We start from the raw sequence: 19,008 nt of genomic DNA, 5'->3' as shown, positions 1-19,008 counted from the left end.
TGGGTGGCAGGGAGCTCGGTGCCGCGATCTCTGAAGCGCCACAAGCAGCGCATTCATTGCAGGAATGCTCCTCGCAGAATGAGTCCAGGAGCAATGTCACAAAAGTCCCTGGCCATTTGTTCTTATTGGTTTTGTCTTTAACGCCCAGACCCCACCAGCCACCAATCTGGGCGCACTTTGATCTCGCCCAACCAGGTGGCGTGGAGGAAGGTAAGTTGAGGGAACAGAGGAGAGCGAGGCTGTACCCGGGTGTGGGAGGAATGGACATCAAAAGCCACCAACGCCGGGACAGGTGGAGAGGAGAAGGCGCGCTCCCCCTTCCTGAGCCCTGAGTCCTAAGAAGAAAAAACGCCAGGGGACACTGCGCGGCCACCCAGGGGAGACGGGCTGAGACTGCAGTTGGGATTCTGGGTTTGTCCTCCACCCCCCTGGGATCCTGCAGAGGGGACGAGACGGAGCCAGGGCTGGCAGCGCTGTGCTCGTGCTGGGGCAGCCTGGTCTGGAGGGACAAAGGACCGATATTTCCGGGATACGGAAGCGCAGGCGAGAACGTCGCTGCAGGAAACACTCGGCTGGGGCTGGGCCAGGGCAGGGCGGGGGTCAGCAGGGCCAGGCTGTCCAGACAGGCCGGTCTGGAGCCCCAAGGAAATGGGACGTCCCTGCCCTGAGCGGGCTGCTCAGCCTGGAGCTCTGGGAGTCCCACATCCCAAGTTCCAACTCAGTTCAGTTATCAGCCTCCATTTTTCTCATCAAGAAATGGGCATAATCATGATTCTCAAGCTAGGCACAAGGGCACTTGCCCGTCATCCAGGAGGAGTACTTGGACCCAGAATTTCAGGGCCAGCCTGGGCCCACAATGAGGCTCTGCCTCAAAAGCAAACAAATAAATGAAAATGACAATCCTAAATCCTCCAGGCACGCAGGCCCGTCTCTGGCCCAGGACCCTGCCCTGCTTGGGCTCATGCAAGCCCAAACCTTAACCTCTGCTTTCCTGGTCCAGAGGGGTCCTTCTATCATGGAATCTGACCAAGTCCCTCTCCTGCTCGCACACCTCACATGGCTCCCCATTACCCTTGCACAAAGTCTGGCTCCTCAGCCCTTCTGTGCCACGCCCACCCCCAGACACGGTGCCACACCACCTTTGTTTCCGGGGCTCCTGGATGTTTGATTCTCTGGCTGAAGACTCACCAAGCTCTAATGCAGGCAGTGTCCTCAGACCAGAGTGGCTTCCCCCTTACTGCTTCTTCCCAGGCGGCCCAGCATTAGAGACCTCCTCCTCCAGGCAGCCCTGTTAATGCCCGCAGACAGCCCTGCTCCCTCTTGGGCACCCCATCCTCATCGCTCCTCCTCTCCAACTTTTCTCCTGAATGGAGTGTCCCTGGCCATGGCTGGTCCAGGGGCGGAAGGGGACTGAAAACCCAGCAGGGGGCAATTGGCAGGTCCCTGACCCTGAGGTCCAGCCGCTGGGTGAGGCACTGACTCTTTGGGGATTTCCTACAACCTCTATAAATAACCCCCGCTGCTTCCCACAAGCCACCTCACCCTTCTTGGAAAAAAGGGACTGTAGCCAAGGACCTCGGTCCAGCTGTGTGCCAGGGCCCCTGCGTGGGATGAGGGGTGGTGGGTGGGGCCAGGGGTCCTGCCCAGAGACAGTCTCCATCCCCGCAGAGCCAGGCACTGCACACCCCTCCTGGAAGCCCTCTGGGCCCTCCCCCCCCTGGACCCATGCTGTCATATTTTGCTGGGGACGGGAGCAGGGCCTTGTGGGCACTTGGGGAGCTCTACCACTGAGCCCCACCCCTGGCCCCGGGACCCTCATTACTGCTTTTCTTCTCCGGGCCTCAGTTTATTTATCTGAAAAATGGGCACAACAGTAATACCCACGGATTCAGCCCATATTACCCTTTCCCTCCAGGGGTCACCCAACTCTTTTTTTTTTTTTTTTAATGATTTACTTCACCATCAGAAGGTTCGTTTTGTTTTGTATTTTTGTACTGGGGGATTGAACCCAGGGACGCTTTACCACTGAGCCACATCCCAAGCCCTTTTGAGGCAGGATCTTGATAAGTTGCTGAGGCTGGCCTTGAACTTGTGACCCTCCTGCCTCAGCCTCCCCAATTCTTGGTACAAGCAAATCAACTAACAAATAGTAATGCTGCAATAAAGTCTGTGAAGAAACAGGGGGACAGGGTCCCTTCTCTGCTGGGTGGGTGGGGATTCTGTGAGTCTCCTAAAGATCTCTGCCTTGCCCTCTCTCTGCCCCTGGATGACCCCTAACACTGCAGACTTCCGTCTCCCTCCACTGGAGGTGGGAATCTTTTTCTGATTCTGGAAAAGATCCTAACCTCATCTGAGACTCAGTGTCCATCGTCAAGGGAGTTGGCCGTTGGTATGCTGCCCCCAGGTGGAGGCCCTCCTTCAGGACAGAAGGCCAGGTGACAAGTACTGGCCCTTCTGCTAGGAGAAGGTGCCCCCTGCTGGTTGGCCACCCTTCCCTGCAGCTCCCCAGAGTCTCAACCAACCTGTCAGGCCACACCCTCCTCTCCATCTCCTCCTGGGTCCCCACCTCTCCAGAAACCCTGTCACCTCACCCTCCTTGAACACGCCACTATGCTCCCGCCCCAGGGCCTTTACACATGCGCTGCCCTCTCCCCAACCTCTTCCACCCCTCTGAGGAGCAGCTCCCCCTCAGGTCCCTGACCAGGTCAGGTCTCTGAGACAGGGTCACACAGAAGCTATTAGACCTCACAGGAATGAGCTGTGTCTGACCTCTAATGAGGACAGGATCCAGGCACCCGACGTGCCGTCTGCTGAATAGAGAGCCATTGGCAAATTCAAACTTGGCGCCCAACAGACCTGTGTTCAAATCCAAGGCGGGGGGACATCTGGCAAGCCACTATTTCCCCAAACCTCAGTTTCCTCACACTGGGACAAAGTCCCCCTTGCATTATGCTGCTGTACATATAAAATGTGTTGGAGCTGGGGGTGGAGCTCAGTGCTGGGCACTTGCCTAGCTCAGGTAAGGCCCTGGGTTCCATCCACAGTCCTGCAAAGACACTGTTTTAAAAAGATGTGCACAGGGTGGGTTGTGACTCAGTGATAGAGTGCTTACCTCACTTGTGCAAGGCACTGGGTTTGATCCTTAGTGCCACATAAAAATAAATAAATAAAATAAAGGTATTGTGTCCATCTACAACTAAAAAAAAAAAAAAAAAGATGCATACAATTCTGCACACAATTCTGGCTTCTAAATATTCATCAAGTCAGTGAATCCTACCCCCACCCAGCTCCCAGTACTGGGGACTGGACCCAGGGACACTTTATCACTGAGCTATATCCCAGCCATTTTCATTTGTTTTTTGGGGTTTTTTTTTGGGGGGGGTACTGGGGATTGAACCCAGGGGCACGTGCCCACTGAGCCACATCCCCAGCCCTATTTTGTATTTTATTTAGAGACAGGGTCTCACTGAGTTGCTTAGCACCTTCCTTTTGCTGAGGCTGGCTTTGAACTCACGATCCTCCTGCTTCAGCCTCCAAGCTGCTAGGAGTACAGGTGTGCACCACCATGCTCACCTCCTTCTTGTTTTTTTTTGAGACAGGGTCTGGCCAAGTTGCCCAGGCTGGCCTTGTAACTGTGACCCTCCTGCCTCAGCCTCCTGAGTTGCTGGGATCATCACCATGCCGCGCAGGGCCCCTCTGAGTGAATGAATGAAGGAACAAAGATTAAGCCTGGGGAAAGAGAAGGGACCCTAAGTTTTGCAAATCACTTTTAGGATACAAGAGGCAAAATTTCCAGCCGGGCCCGGAGGTGCACACCTGTAATCCCAGTGGCTTTGGAGGCTGAGGCAGGAGGATGGCGGGTTCCAAGCCAGCCTCAGGAAAAGTGAGGCGCTAAGCAACTCAGTGAGACCCTGTTTCTTAATAAAATGCAAAATATGGCTGGAGATGTGGCTCAGTGGTTGAGTGCCCCCAAGTTCAATGCCCAGTACCAAAAAAAGAAAAGGCAAAATTTCAAAGTTTATGCTGAAACAGGAATGACAACATGTAGAGCAATAAACACAATTTATATGCAAAATACAAATCTCAGGGCTGAGAGTGCGGCTCAGATAGAGCACGTGCTTGGTGCTTGGCATGCCTGGGGTTACATCCCCAGCACCAGACAAACAAACAAACCCATATCTAATTCATAGGTGTATCCACAAGTATGCAAATATGCAGAGAAGGTTCTATAAATTCTCCTATTAAGCTGTGGCCTCAGGAGAGGGCAAGTAGGGAGATTCCCATGTTGAAACATTTCTGGATCACTTGAGTTGTTCACATTCCCTGGGTACTTGCACAATAAGTTACCGCCATGGGTCTGGGGTGTGGCTCCATGGTAGAACACTTGCCTAGTAACCGAGGCCCAAGCTGCATCCCCAGGCCAGCAAAAAATAAAACAGAAACCATGAAACAAAGACCCCTGAGATCTTCCCACCTCCAGCCAGCCCTCCATGCACACCCCAGCATCTGGTGCCCAAAGCAACCTCCCTGTAGCCCCTCCCCAAGGCCTGGGCCCCCGCACCTGCAGGGAGCTCGCTACCCCGAAGCTCGCTGAAGTGCTGCACTGTTCTGGGAGGAGGAGAAGAGCTGCTCCAGATGTCCCACGGCTTCTGGGTCACCCTTCACTTGCCCACACAGAAGTCCCGGAAGATGATGTCCAGGACCTCCTCTGTGCCCCCTCCCCCTGTGAGGTGGGACAAGTGCCTCCGGGCAACACGCAGAGCCTCAGCCGCCAAGGCCAGGTCTCGAGTCTGGTTGTAGTGGCCAAGGGCGTCCAGGCAGCCCTGGAGGTGATGCCGGTGTCTGGCGCGAGTCAGGAGTGGCGGGCCTGTGGATGGGTCCCCACACCTGCCAGAGACAAGACATGAAGTGATCCCTCCCAACCTTGCAACCACATTTTTATGGGGGAAAGGCTGTACCCATTTTGCAGATACAGAAACTAAGGCTGAGGGGCAGGTATGTGGCCAGAGCCAGTGGCTCAGCTTCTACTTGAACTTGGGTCAGGGGAGGCTGGCGGTGGGCCAGGGGACTCACACTGCAGCCAGTTCCTTCTTTAGGGCCTCCAGGAGGCCGTCCAGCCCCTCTCTGGTCAAGCAAGACAGCAGCAGGTGGGGGGGCAGGTCAAGACTGGGGCCCAGGCCCTCAGGGGGCAGCAGGTCAGATTTGTTCAGCACTAGCAGGAGGCGCTGGCTCTGGGCTCCTAGCAGGGCTACAACTGTGTCCAGGAAATCGCAGCTGGAGGGAGAGGCCAGGTCAGAGGCATCCAGCACTGCCAAAATGAGGTCAGCTTGCCCCAACCTGGAGGAGCAGAGAGAAGCAGGGGTGAGCGACCCCAGAATACAGCAATTAATGCAGTAGGCGGAGCAGAGTGGCGGAGGGGGCGGAGGGGGCGGAGTGGAGGAGGTGAGACAACAAGGTGGGGGCACAGTGTGGCAGGCAGGGGAGCTGGCCAGCAAGAACAGCATTTAATTAGAACCCAATCACTGAGGCCCCTACTTGAAGAAGCTTAGCAACCTTTACTGAATGAGGAAAAATAAAAATAAGTGCAACAGAGAGAAAAGGCAGAGGAAGGGCCCCACAACCCCTCCCACAACTCTGCCAGCCCACCTCTCACGGGCCCGGCGCACGCCCTCCTGCTCCACGGGCCCCACGCCCTCCCGCAATCCCGCGGTGTCACTCAGCAATGCGGGGAACCCAGCCAGGTCCACAGGGATCTCCAGCACATCACGGGTAGTCCCTGGCTCTGGGGACACGATGGACACAGGCTTCTGGCCTAGAGGGAGGCAGTTAGAAGAAGTGGGAGGGGGAGAGGCCAGAGAGTTCCTCCCCTAGGCCCCACCCCTCGGCTGGGCGGAGCTTTTCTAATACCTTCGACAGACTCAGTTTCCTACCTGCTGGCCCCACCCCTGGCACTAAGCTAACACCCCACTCAGGCCACATCCCCATCCCCCTTCACGTACTGAGGAGGTTCACCAAGCTGCTTTTGCCGGCATTGGGGGGTCCAGTGACCACGACGTGTGCCCCTGAGCGGAGCCGCTGCCCACGCCTGGCATCTCGTAGATGCGCGTCCAGTGCCACCACCAGCCCCTGCACTTCACTGTCCGCTGTGGACGGGGAAAGCAGGCAGAGAGGTGTGGGTGAGGAGGGCCTCTGGAAGCTGAGGATGCCAGCCATCTCCACCTTCGACCCCCATGTGGGCCCACCTTGCTCCAGGACAACATCCTCCAGGTTGTCATCCTCCCCAAAGTCGATGTAGGCCTCCACATGGGCCAGAGCCTAGGCAGCGGGAGGAAGGCAGGTGATGTGAGCACCCAGGAACCCGCCATTCCACTACCCAGGTGCAGCAGGATCTAGGGACAGGATTGTCCTGTAGGTAGGATGCTTTCATGCGGGGAATGAATGCATGGGGGTGCACTCATGCAGGGGATGAAGAGGTGGGGTCTTAGAGGCAGGGATCAGCAAACAGGGCACTTGCCTTGGTGAGGGTCTCGGCCCAGCTGCGGCAGAGTTGGCCCAGCTCGCCGTCCAGCTGCCTCAAGGCCTGGCGACGCTGCGCTTCAGTTTCTGCGTGGATCAGATCGGCCAGCCCCTCCACCTCTGTGAGGCTCAGCTTCCCATGGGCGAACGCCCGCCTGGTGAATTCTCCAGCCTCAGCTGGCCGTAACCCTGGCACACTGCCTGTGGGGAGGCCCCAGGTCCTTGAACCCGCTGGTCCCCCAAGCCCATGGGCAGAGCCAGGCTGCGAACCTGAGACTGTGACTCACCCAGAGCCTGTAAGACTCCACTCACCACGGCCGGGCCTCCATGCACGTGGAACTCCACACAGTCCTCACCCGTGAAACTTTGGGGACCTCGTGGACAAAGAGATGAGATTCAGGTAGAAGGCACAGCCTGGGCAAACCCCAGGAGGGGGGAAACCGGGCCATGGGCACTACGGGAGGTTCGAGTTCTGGGGTCCCTCACCAGGGAACCAGAGCACCAGTGCACGATCCAGCGGTTCCCCGGTGTGCGGGTCGCTGAGCAGACGTAGGCTGGCGCTGCGGGCCGGGGGCAGGTCCCGGGGAGCCGTGAGGCTCCGGAGAGCGTGGCTGCTGGCGGGGCCGCTGGTTCGGATCACTGCTATGCCGCAGCGGCCTTGGCCTGAGCTTAGCGCGAAGATGGTGGCCCCAGAACCGAAGGCCGGGGCACGGCTGCTCTGGCTTGTGCACAGTCTGGGACAGGAGAGGAGGAAAGTCAGCACAGCTTGGCGGCTCTGTCTTAAGGTGGAGATGGGTCGAAGACTGGATGGTCAGGAGTAGCTCCAGGTGGCGGGGTGGGGGAGGTACAGATTGGAGACTCTGAAGCCATAAAGTGACTGAGAGCAAAAGGTGACCCTGACGTGGGGTCTGCAGCAAAGGGATGGGCAGATTGGAGCTTGGAAGAACTCGAGTGGTGCCTCTGTGGCAGGACACTGGGCCCTGGGAACCTAAGGAGCGGGTTTGGGGCCCTTGAAGCACCTCTCGCTGTCCCACCCCTTCGGCGGGGTCGCCTCACCTGCGAGACCCACGAGCCGCCCGGGCCGCCAAGGTCCACAGCTCCCGCCACATGGATATACAACTTGCGACCCGCCTGTCGGACCTTTCAGAGCCGCTTCAAGTCCGGGCAGGACGCCCCGCCTACTCCACAGCGTTACTGGGAACCTTCTACGTTCTCGACTATCATTGGGCCACTGCGGAGGCGCCCCGCCCACCGGCTGAAGACCTTCATTCCCGTGGGCTGGTGCTAGAAAGGAGGGCGGGGGCTCCGGAACTTGAGTGCCCCGCAAAGATGTTCCCCCGGCAACAATAGACCGAATTTTTAGGGTCCTAACGCGGCAGGGATCTGAGACAATGGAAACGAGTAGGAGAGAGGACAGGGCTTGGCCAGGACGGTGGAAATTACGGCGAGGATTCGAGTCCCGTACTTTCCGCTTGACCACTCCGTAGCCTTAAGCGAGGCAAGCGTACCCTGTACTGCTGTCCAAAAAGCGGGTTACACCTCTCCGCTCCCAGGAAGGGACCGGAAGCTCAGAGCATCTCAGTGAATGCGACGGATGAGTTCCGGGGAACACACCCTCTGGCCCAGGGAAAACCTTGCCCAAACTTCTGCTGCTTGGTTTTCCCGGGACCCTCCAGCTTCTCCCCGCTCCCCAACCCTCTGCTGGCTCTCTCTAGGCCTCTGGTGCCTTTCCTGGTTTCACAAACTCATCCTCCAGGCCTAGTTCAGAGTTCCCTCCTCCAGGAAACCTTCCTGGAAGCCCTCTGCCCCTCACTGGGCTGCTTGGCCCTCTCTGGCTCAGGTCTTCCGAGAGTCCGGTCTGTCTCGGGCTCCCCGAAAGCCAGGCAACCGAGTCTTGGAAATTACTTTCAGGTTAACCCAGGACAGCGCTGAACAGCAGAATAAATCGCTGATGGTGGAATTCCAGGCCCTGAGTGGGCGGGGTCTCGGGAGCGCCTTCGCACGGCCAATTCTCTGGTTCTCGATCAAAGCGGACGGGCAGCTCATCTGCAATTCGGGAAAAATCTGGCAGGTTAGAGTTGTAATTCTCTCATGTCCCGCCCTGCTCAACTTTTTCACTTAAAATAGGAATAAACGATGACACTCTCCATCTCTGGTGATTCCGTCTGTAACAAGTATACATCAAATGCCTGTGTGTGCCAGGCATTGAGAACCAGATTGGGCTCCTGCCTTCACCGGGTTCTCGCCCAGATGGAGCGGGCTATTCATGATGGTCAAGGATCGCGGTACAAGACAAAAGAGGCGATGCCTAGGGCCGGGAGTGTAGCTCAGTGGTAGAGCGCTTGCCTAGGCTGCAGGAGGCTCTGGATTTCATCCCCAGCACCGAAGGGGTTAGAGAAAACAGGACAGCCAACTAAATTTTGAATAAACAACGAACACTGTTTTAGTATAACTATATCCTATGTAACATTTAAGATGTAACTAAATATTTCTTCGTTTATCTGAAATGTAAACTTAAGAGCACTACTTTTATTTGCTATTACTATTGGATCCCCTCAAAGGAGCTTACATTCTGAAGGGAGTAAGAATTAACCAGGAAAAGAGAACGCGATGGGTGACCTCCGCAGCTAAACAGCACGTGCAAACACCCTGAGGCAGAACCTGCTGTAATTATTTATTCGCCACCCTACTAGGTGGTTATTGTTCTCAGGAATCTCCCCTGACCAGGCCGCCTACTCCCACATCCTGCCACAGTCAAATCACGCCCATCTAAGATTCCAAGTCGGGTCTGTGAATTCTGTAGCTTGCAAATGGGGAAACAGGCTGCAAGGCGGTAACGAAGGTGGGGAGGTAGGGACACTTTGGAAAATGCACCCTCGGTGCGGGCGAGCACGAGCACCAGAAATCCAAGTGGGCGGGCGAGAACAAAACTCGGAAAACAACACGGGCGGCTACGAGAACCAGAGAGCCAGGCAGGCGGGCAGGATTGAGAACTGGAGAGCGACGCGCGGCGGGCGGGGGAAAGAGAATCCAGGTTCGGCTCGGGCGGCGACGAGAAGCTGCGCTCGGGCGCGCGAGGACGGCGACCGGCGCGGGCGGGCGCGGCCTTTGTCTCCTCCTCCCGCGCGCTCGGCGGCGGCACTGGCCCCATGAGTCCGCGGCCCCCGGCGCCCGAGCCGCCCACAGCCCCTAACCTGACCTGTCCTCGCCATGGCCGAGACTGCCTCGGGCGCCGGGGGCACGTCCCTGGAGGGAGAGCGCGGCAAGAGGCCCCCGCCGGAGGGCGAGCCCGCAGCCCCTGCGTCTGGAGTTCTGGGTATGTGTGCGGCGGCTGGAGCGGACTGGGTTGCAGGTGCCTGGGGTGCGCGCGTCGGCTGGGCAGGGAGGAAGATTGGGGTCAAATGTCCCGGGCCTGGTGTCTGGCGGAGGGGCCCGCTCTTCCCAGCACTGCGGCTGCGGCCCGGCGGGCGGGGCTGGGCCGTGCAGCGGGCGGGGGTCCCAGCGCAAAAGCGCGGACACGCCCCTCCAAAGAGCCCCGGCCTGGGGCTGAGCCTTGCCACCCCTGGGCTGAGGGATCACCGCCAGGCTGGAATGCGCTAGCCTCTCCGTGGAAAATACAGAATCACATGGTCCTGGGTTCGAATCCCAGCTCGGCTGTGTGACCTTGGGTGCGTGACTTAAACACACTGGGCCTCAGTTTCCTCACCTGTGAAATGGGGGTAAGAACCGCGCCCAACTCATGGGGCTGCTGTGAGGACGCGCTGTCATAATGTGGTGAAGCACTCAGGGCTGCTAGTGGGCGCCCCATCGATTGTGGTTCGGTAGGCGGAGCTGGGCCTCAAGAATGAGTAAGATTTGTAAGGGAGGACCTGGGGGAAGGGCATTCCTGGAGAAGGGCCTGGCTGGTGCAAGGACATGGAGAGAGGAAAACGAACCGAGCTTGAAAGTCAGGCTGAGTGCTGGAGAGCTCGGTGGGGGCCGGAGGGACTGAGACTTGAGGCCAAGTCTGGGTCCAGGTGTGACCTCACCCAGACCTGCCACACCGCTCCCCCCCAGATAAGCTTTTCGGGAAGCGGCTCCTGCAGGCGGGTCGCTACCTGGTGTCCCACAAGGCATGGATGAAGACCGTTCCCACGGAGAACTGTGATGTGCTGATGACCTTTCCAGGTACCCACTCCCGCTGCCATGCCCAAAGGCAGCCCTCCTGAGCTCAGCTTCCCACAGTGGGAATATGTAGGTGGTCTTGGGGTCCCCTCTTTGCAAGAGCCATCCGTCCCTGTGCCCCCTGGCAGACACCACTGATGACCACACGCTGCTATGGCTGCTGAACCACATCCGTGTGGGCATCCCTGAGCTCATCGTGCAAGTCCGCCACCACCGCCACACGCGTGCCTACGCCTTCTTCGTCACAGCCACATATGAGAGGCGAGTCCCCTGCCTCTGGCCTCTTGCTGACCCTGCACCCGGCCCCCTGCCCTTCCAAGAGCCAACCATGCTATCCAGCCACCCTGCATTTGTACCAAGAAGCCACCAGGTGTGTGTCCTTAGATCCAGGATGGTGGGCCGTGGCCTTTCTGTGAGCCCATCTCCTCTGCCCTCCCTGCAGCCTACTCCGAGGGGCCGACGAGCTGGGTCTGCGCAAGGCTGTGAAGGCCGAGTTCGGTGGGGGCACCCGCGGCTTCTCCTGCGAAGAAGACTTCATCTATGAGAATGTGGAGAGTGAGCTACGCTTCTTCACATCCCAGGTCAGGCCCGTCCCACGAGTGTGGCCCAGCCTTGGGGTGCTGCCCAGAGAGCTCACAACCTCTTCCCAACAGGAACGCCAGAGCATCATCCGCTTCTGGCTGCAGAACCTGCGTGCCAAGCAGGGAGAGGCGTTGCACAACGTGCGGTTCCTGGAGGACCAGCCAATCAGTGAGCGAGGCGGGGCCAACACTACAAGCACAGGCATAGAGCTGGGCAGGGCTCTTAGAGGACAATCTAGGGGGTAGAAGGGTGGGGTCTGTTTCCATCCAGTCAGGGGTTAGTAAAGGGTTGGCAGCCAATGAACTTAAGGGGCATGGCCCCAGTTACCTGGATCAGGCCCCTCAATGAGTTGAAGGGGCGTGGCCTTTGTAAAGGGGTCGGGCTTATCCCCTAGGAGGCATGTCCAGGCTGCGCCCTTTTCTGGAATAAGGTAGGGGCAGGACCATGGACAGCGCTCGGTGTACTATGGCCTTGGTTTCTCTAGGAAAGGTGCCGACACAAATTCGTTCACCCTCTGATGCCAGCTTATGCCATTCCTTAGGGTCACAAACTAAAGCCAAATGGCTTACTTAAAAACATGGTTCCCTATGGGGGCTGTAACCTTCCCTGTCTGCCCCTGCATCTCCCAGATTCTGAAGGGGAATCAGGTATTCCGTCCATCCAGAACTTCTTCCCTGGGAAGAGCCTCTGTGGGTTTAAGATCAAGCAAAAAGCTGTGGTTCCAGCCAAGGAAGGCCAGTCCGGCTGGGAGCATGGTGGAGTAGCTGGGGTCACTTGTGCTCCTCTCCCCACAGTCCCGGAGCTGGCGGCCCGTGGGATCATCCAGCAGGTGTTCCCGGTCCACGAACAGCGCATCCTGAACCGCCTCATGAAGTCATGGGTGCAGGCTGTGTGTGAAAACCAGCCTTTAGGTGAGGTCCCGGGCTAGGGGGTGGACAGGGGTCCCGGGAGGCAGGTGGAGGTGACTGGGACTCCCCCTCGCCTGGCAGATGACATCTGTGACTACTTTGGTGTGAAGATTGCCATGTACTTTGCCTGGCTGGGCTTCTACACGTCAGCAATGGTGTACCCCGCTGTCTTTGGCTCTGTCCTATACACATTCACGGAGGCTGATCAGGTATCAGACCAGGGCTGGGTGGGGCTGGGGGTCCCAACACACTCTCCTTCCTGGGCTAGCTCGCCCGATGGCTTGGCTCTCCTCTGCCACCCACAGACAAGCCGGGATGTGTCCTGCGTGGTCTTTGCGCTCTTCAACGTGATCTGGTCAACACTGTTCTTAGAGGAGTGGAAACGGAGGGGGGCAGAGCTGGCCTACAAGTGGGGAACACTGGATTCACCTGGGGAAGCTGTGGAGGAGCCACGTCCCCAGTTCAGGGTCAGTCCAAGGTTGGGTCGAGGAATTCAGAGAACCAGGTAAAAGCGAGCGCATGGTGGAGACGCTGCAGGAGCAAGCGCGTAGGTGGCCTGGGCTGCGCAAGAGGCGGCATGTCAGACGGGGGTGCGTGCTCCTGGGGGTGTGGAAATTGGATTTGAGGAACTAGAAAGGGTACCACGAGGTGGCACGAGGTACCCCAAGAAAAAAGGTGTCGTGGAGGGAAACTGAGTTTGGAGAATCAGAAAGGGCAGATAGGGCAGAGGTGACCCCTGCAGTCTCACACTGGGCTGGCCACCTCCCCCAGGGCGTGCGCCGCATCAGCCCCGTGACCCGCGCTGAGGAGTTCTACTACCCACCTTGGAAGCGGCTGCTCTTCCAGCTGCTCGTGAGCCTGCCGCTGTGCTTGGCCTGCCTGGCCTGCGTCTTCTTGCTCATGCTGGGATGCTTCCAGCTGCAGGTGACCTGAGCCCCTCTCCCTGGCCTTAGCCCGACCCGCCGACCACTCGCCCAGCCCTGCCCGAGCCACGCCGAGCCCTGTCACCAACCTCCTGGGCCCGCAGGAGCTGGTGCTGAGTGTGAAGGGGCTGCCCCGTCTCGCCCGCTTCCTGCCCAAGGTTGTGCTGGCCCTGCTGGTCAGCGTGAGCGCCGAGGGCTACAAGAAGCTGGCCATCTGGCTCAACGACATGGGTATGCTCTGCCAGGGGAGTCCCCCTGCTCCCCCAGGAGGAAGGCTGCCCCTGCCTCCTGGGGTCCCACTGGTCGTGGGCAGCCAGGGTGGCCCCTCACACTCCTCCTCCTCGGCCCCTAGAGAACTACCGGCTAGAGAGCGCTTACGAGAAGCACCTCATCATCAAGGTCGTCCTGGTGAGTAGCCTCCAAGGAAGACCGCAGGGGACGACAGAGAGGCTGGGGGCAGGGGGTGTGAGAGGAACTGGGAGTGACACGGCCGCCTGCTCCCTGCAGTTCCAGTTTGTCAACTCGTACCTGAGCCTCTTCTACATCGGCTTCTACCTCAAGGACATGGAGCGCCTCAAAGAGGTGAGCCTCTGGCTCCCGCGGCAGCCGGGGGGCCGGACCTGGCACACGGGGTCCAGGGCTCTCCAGCCGCTCCCCCCCCTCCATCCTTCTCTCCTCTTTGTTCGTCCGTCCGTCTGTCCTCTCTCTGCCTGTCACCCCCCCATCTGTCTGTCCATCTGTCCGTCGGTCCCTCCACAGCTCCTGCTCGTCCTGTCCCTGTCCCAGAGCCTTGAGCGGCAGCTGCGGGCGGTGCTGGTCCCGCTCGTGGCCCTGCGGTTCCGCCTGCTCCTCCTCTCCCTCCGGGGCCTTCTGCTCTCGGCCCGGGCCAAAGTACGGGCAGGTGGCGAGCCCCCGCCAGGGTGGGCAGCATGGCCGTGCTGGGGACCGGGCACGCCAGGCTGAGGGCGCATGCTCAGAGGGGCCTGGGGCTCTGGTGGCCTAGCACAGGCAGAGGGGGCCCAGCCAGGCCCCGGGCAGTGGCTGAGGCCTCGTCGGGGTGGCAGCGCCCCGTGCCTGCCCTGTGGGTTGGCTACGTGCGCTGTGGCGAGCTGGGCTATGGCAGGTGATTGGTGGCTGGGTGCTGGGGGCCTCTGTGTCCAGGGACATCCAGAGGGGCAGAGTTAAGAACTGGGCTCCGTGTGTGCATCTGGGTACTTGCTCCCGGAAGGTGCTCTGGAGGGTGGGTGCCCTGTTCTGGTGCCTGGGCCTCCCACCTGTCCCCCATGCAGCCTCTCTCCACTCCCCTCCTGCCCCCAGATGCTGGCCACGCTGCTGATCACCCGCCAGTTCCTCCAGAATGTGCGTGAGGTCCTGCAGCCACACCTGTACCGCAGGCTGGGTCGTGGCGAGCTCGGTCTGCGGGCCATCTGGGAGCTGGTTCAAGCCCTGCTCGGCCTGTTGAGCCTCAGGCGCCCTGTGCCTCGCCGCCTCGAAGCCCAGGCCGACGAGGGCAGTGGCGGCGGCAGTGGGGGGGGCCCGCAGGTGTCTCAGTGGGGGCTGCGGGGCACCTGAGGAGGAGGAAGAGGCCACAGTGGAGCGGAGACCAGCCGGGGAGGGTGGGGAGGTCAGGGATGGGCCCCGGGGGGGCAAGGAGGAGGCAGAAGAGGAGGAGGAAGAGGAGGAAGAAGAGGAGGAGGACGATGACGAGGGCGAGGAAGGTGGCCTCCTGGACTGTGGGCTCCGCCTGAAGAAGGTCAGCTTTGCTGAGCGTGGGGCGGGGCGGCGACGGCCTGGCCCAAACCCAGAGGCCCTCTTGGAGGAGGGAAGCCCCACCATGGTGGAGAAGGGGCTGGAGCCGGGCGTGTTCACACTGGCCGAGGAAGACGACGAGCCAGAGGGTCCTCCTGGCAGCCCTGAGCGAGAGCCCCCAACCATCCTGCTCCGTCGGGCCGGGGGCGAGGGCCGAGACCAAGGGCCTGATGGAGGCCCAGACCCAGAGCCCGGCTCTGGGGACTCTGCCGGGAGACAGAAGAGGCAGAACCGGTCATCTTGGATCGACCCACCTGAGGAGGAGCCCTCGGCCCAGTTGACCCAGGCAGAGCTGGAGAGCTGCATGAGGAAGTACGAGGTAGGCCGCGGGCAGAGGTGGAGGCCATCGGGCAGTGGGGCCCTTGATGGCTGGGAACTACAGAATGGGAGCCCAGGACGAATGTCCAGCTGGGTGGGCGAGGCCTCTCGCCCAGTGTGAGGCCAAAGATTGAGAGAGACTCTGGTCCACGAGGGGAGATCCGAGGGAGGGGGCTGGCGGAGGAAGGTGGCCTGAGAGCGCCCGCCCTCGCCCTGCAGGACACCTTCCAGGACTACCAGGAGATGTTCGTGCAGTTCGGCTACGTCGTGCTCTTCTCATCCGCCTTCCCGCTGGCCGCGCTCTGTGCCCTGGTCAACAACCTCATCGAGATCCGCAGTGACGCCTTCAAACTGTGCACGGGCCTGCAGCGGCCCTTCGGCCAGCGCGTCGAGAGCATCGGCCAGTGGCAGGTGGGGCAGGGGGCAGGCCAAGGGCTCCTAGCTGAAGGTCCAGGGGAAACCTGGGTCTAGCCGGGAGGAGCGGGGGTCTGGAGAGGCCGCTGGACCTCCTCTGAGATCCCCGCCCCCCTGCAGAAGGTCATGGAGGCCATGGGTGTGCTGGCGATCGTGGTGAACTGCTACCTCATCGGCCAGTGCGGGCAGCTGCAGCGCCTCTTCCCTTTTGGCGGGACCCGGGCNGGGCAGCTGCAGCGCCTCTTCCCTTGGCTGAGCCCGGAAGCAGCCATTGTGTCCGTGGTGGTGCTCGAGGTGGGGGCTGGCGACCTGGTGGGGGAGCCGGGCGGCCGGCAGGAGGGCGTCCCCGGAGCCTGTAGCCTCCTCTTCGGATCCCCACAGCACTTCGCTCTGCTCCTCAAGTACCTCATCCATGTGGCCATCCCCGACATCCCAGGCTGGGTGGCCGAGGAGATGGCCAAGCTCGAGTATCAGCGACGAGAGGCCTTCAAGGTATGTAGGCTGGGAGGAGCTGCTTCCTAGGACCTGTCTGCTGGGCGGGGCGTCCCTGGCAGTGGCTCTCTGGGGCCAAGTCCCTAGGAAGAGGGGAAACGTGCAGAGAGGTACAAAGCCTAGAACGATCGTCGGCTCTCAGTTCCCCTGGGTTCCGCACCCAAGGACGCCATCTGGGCTGACCACACACAGACTCCCACCCACCTCCTTCCTTGCTTGGTTTTTTTGAGATGGGGTCTCAAACTCCTGGGCTCCAGCGGTTCTCCCCCTCGGCTTCCCAAGTAACTGGGACTCCAGGCCCCCACCACTGTGCCCAGCTGAGACCTTCTGTCGTGATTCCCTAAGCCGTGCAGTATACAACGGTGGACAGTGCGTCTACAAGGGATTGCTTTTCTAAGTCACCTAGAGACGATTTAAAGTGGACAGGGGATGTCCGTTGGTTCTATGCAAACGCTGTCCATTTTTCATTAAGGACTTGCCTGTCCACAGATTTTGGCATCAGCGGGGGTCCTGGAGCCAGTGCCCTGCAGATACTGAAGGATGACTATCAGTCGGCCTGGGTCCCTTTCAGTATCTCCATGGCATCCAAAACCACCAGCCCCCTGAGAGCTTCCTGTCTGGGGCCAGGGGCATGGTGGATGCGTCCTAGGAGAGGTCCAGCCTCTTGCATATTCCTCCAAAAGCTACAGAGTGGCCGAGGAGCTCCATGGCATCTTCAGATGCAGACCTTTCCTGGAAGGCGGGAATGTTCCAAATCTGTGCTGTCCAAGTAGCCCCAAGCAACAGGTGGCTAAAGAGCACTTTGAAATGGGGCCGAGGGGAATGAGGAACTCATTTTATTTTATATTAAAAAAAAAAATCAAAACATATTTTTTCCTTTTCGTGCAGTGCTGGGATGGAACCCAGGTCCTCACACATACTGGGCAAGCGCACTGCCACTGAGCCGCTCCCCCACCCCTTGACGAATTGTAGTTAATTTAAAGTCACAGTGCTCCAGTCCAGGCTCTCTTGTCCTGCTGGTTCTCCAGAAAGCAGGGTCCAGTTCCTAAGACACTGTCTGGCTTGTGGCCAGGGACAGAGTTGGTGGCCAGTGAACATTTGTTTTCTTCTCAATTCCCAGAAAGCAACGGCTTGGGTCCAGGGATGCAGTTGGTGCCCAATAAACATTTGGATCCCTTCCCCGCTTCCTCAGAGAGCCCCAGCTTGGGTCCGGGCATCCTGCTGGTGCCCAATAAGCTTCTGGATCTCTCTCTAGTGGGGAGCCTCAGCCTCCACCGAGGGATTCAGCTGGCCGTTTCCACAGAGTCCGCATGGCCTGGCCAACCCTGCCTTCCCGGCCCTTAGCTGTGTGCTTCTGCCCACAGAGACACGAGCGCCAGGCCCAGCACCGCTACCAGCAGCAGCAGCGGCGGCGGCGGGAGGAGGAGGAGCGCCAGCGCCACGCGGAGCACCATGCCCGCAGGGAGCGTGACACCAGTGGCCGGGAGGAGGCCAGGGCTGAGGGCGCTGGGCTGGACCCCGCCGCCTCCGAGAAGACCTCTGCCAAAGCCAAGGGTAGCGGAGCGGGCAGCCATGGGCCTGAGCGGCCCAAGCGCCCGGGGTCCCTGCTGGCACCCAACAATGTCATGAAGCTGAAGCAGATCATCCCGCTACAGGGCAAGTTCCTGTCATCAGGGGCCACGTCCTCGCTGGCCGGCACAGGGACTGGCCCTGCCGCTCGGCAGCCCTCTGCCCAGTCACCCACCGGCAGTGACACCCGCCTACCGGCCTTCCTCAGCTTCAAGTTCCTCAAGTCGCCCGAGACCCGAAGGGATCCGGAGCGCAGCCACTCGCCACCCAAGGCCTTCCACGCCGGCAAGCTCTTCCCTTTTGGCGGGACCCGGGCTGAGACCGGGTCCAACGGGGCGGGCGGGCAGGCCCGAAGGACGGGACCCCCAGCGGTGGCAGCGGCCGGGCCCAGAGGAGTGGGCAGCGGACGAGGCCTCAGCTGAGGAGCTGGAAGCCCCCCGGCCCGAAGAGGAAGGCTCAGGTCACAAGCTTTAACTCGGGGGTGGGGACGCTGGGCCCGGCTTTGGGGGTAGGGGTGGGGTGGCCAGGCCTAGGGAGAAGGGCTGAAGGGGACAGCGGAGGCCCCATCTTTGGTATTGGTAGGGGACCTGGGTCAGTGGGACATGGAGCCTCTAAGTCAAGCCTGCTCAGTCTCTGGGACCCTGAAGAGCCTGGAGCCCTGTGCCTGACCCTCCTCACACCCCCAGGGAGGGACGCCAAAGCCCCCTGTCTAGTACCCCTCCCAGGGTACCCCCACCATGCTCTGGTGCCAGGAGAGGTGAGGGAGGCCCCTTTACCTCCTGGCCCACCCTCTCCTGCTCCCATACCTGGCTCACTCTGGGGGACTGGACCCCCCCAGACCTCTATGCAAATCCCCAGCCTGCAGCCCAGGTGTTCAGGAAGGACTTCTTTGGAGGTGGAGGCTGGGGCTGCCCACCCAGGGCACTGGGTTACAGGCTGCACCCACTTGAGTGCAGAGCCTTGGCACGGGCCACATCCCAGGACCCCTACCACTTTGCCTGCCCCAACCCTAGTCTGGGGGGTCCAGTAGTCTGATCCCCAGGTCGCCTGAGAGGTGGTAGCTGCAGTACAAGGGCATAGGTCAGAAGTCAGAGGGACTTCCTCAGACTCCCCTCCCCGGTGCCTGGGAGAGGCCAGGGATGCAAAGTCGCCCAGGGGAGTCACCTACCCCGTCTCTGATCTGAAGCAATAAGGCCTTTCACGTGCCTGGAAGCCGGGAGGGAGTGCGGGCAGGGTCGCCCACCCCGTGGGGTCTGGCGGGGGCGGCATGCCCCCGGAACGGCACCTCTCGCCTCCGCAGGGACAGCGCTGGC

At 60.2% G+C, this 19,008-nt stretch overlaps 2 protein-coding genes across 4 annotated transcripts; one reads left to right on the top strand and one right to left on the bottom strand.

The window, feature by feature from the left end:
* Window positions 1-4,045: 4,045 nt before the first annotated feature.
* On the bottom strand, window positions 4,046-8,153 carry Gtpbp3 (GTP binding protein 3, mitochondrial). Of its 3 annotated transcripts, none has more exons than XR_007344319.1 (9): window positions 7,573-8,153; window positions 7,003-7,250; window positions 6,804-6,890; window positions 6,515-6,717; window positions 6,000-6,315; window positions 5,647-5,812; window positions 5,074-5,337; window positions 4,562-4,887; window positions 4,046-4,407 (listed from the first exon to the last, which is right to left on the bottom strand). XR_007344319.1 is itself a non-coding variant. In XM_015489243.2 (9 exons), the coding sequence occupies exons 1-9, from the start codon at window positions 7,623-7,625 to the stop codon at window positions 4,662-4,664; spliced, it is 1,464 nt and encodes a 487-aa protein (XP_015344729.1). In that variant the 5' UTR covers window positions 7,626-8,150; the 3' UTR covers window positions 4,046-4,661. The 3 variants fall into 3 exon arrangements, 2 of the variants coding, with proteins under 2 accessions (XP_015344729.1, XP_015344728.1); XM_015489243.2 differs by having other exon boundaries at window positions 4,046-4,887; window positions 6,000-6,143; window positions 6,243-6,315; window positions 7,573-8,150; XM_015489242.2 differs by having other exon boundaries at window positions 4,046-4,887.
* Window positions 8,154-9,697: 1,544 nt separating this feature from the next.
* Ano8 (anoctamin 8) lies at window positions 9,698-19,002 on the top strand. Its single transcript, XM_015489241.2, is given in 18 exon segments — window positions 9,698-9,832; window positions 10,573-10,683; window positions 10,809-10,941; window positions 11,123-11,261; window positions 11,334-11,430; window positions 12,057-12,173; window positions 12,252-12,379; window positions 12,476-12,637; window positions 12,942-13,094; window positions 13,198-13,324; window positions 13,446-13,501; window positions 13,601-13,675; window positions 14,411-14,620; window positions 14,622-15,221; window positions 15,440-15,631; window positions 15,755-15,928; window positions 16,016-16,126; window positions 17,491-19,002. Coding segments are annotated over 18 exon segments (3,318 nt in total). The 5' UTR covers window positions 9,698-9,726; the 3' UTR covers window positions 18,118-19,002.
* Window positions 19,003-19,008: the final 6 nt, after the last annotated feature.

The sequence above is a fragment of the Marmota marmota genome, unplaced genomic scaffold, assembly GCF_001458135.2.
Source record: "Marmota marmota marmota unplaced genomic scaffold, marMar, whole genome shotgun sequence".
In the NCBI taxonomy this organism is placed as follows: domain Eukaryota; kingdom Metazoa; phylum Chordata; class Mammalia; order Rodentia; family Sciuridae; genus Marmota; species Marmota marmota.
The sequence above is the reverse complement of the archived record's forward strand: the minus strand, read 5'-3'. Positions and strand labels throughout refer to the sequence as shown.

What these genes read in the sequence shown, in the direction of transcription:
- Gtpbp3 (XM_015489242.2), bottom strand. Translation starts at nt 7,625, where the DNA reads ATGTGGCGGGAGCTGTGGACCTTGGCGGCCCGGGCGGCTCGTGGGTCT. An exon ending in GGGCCGAGACCCTCACCAAG is followed by an intron (nt 6,316 to 6,514) that starts GCAAGTGCCCTG and finishes CCCGCTGCCTAG; the next exon opens with GCTCTGGCCCATGTGGAGGC. An exon ending in GTGCGCCGGGCCCGTGAGAG is followed by an intron (nt 5,338 to 5,646) that starts GTGGGCTGGCAG and finishes CTGCTCCTCCAG; the next exon opens with GTTGGGGCAAGCTGACCTCA.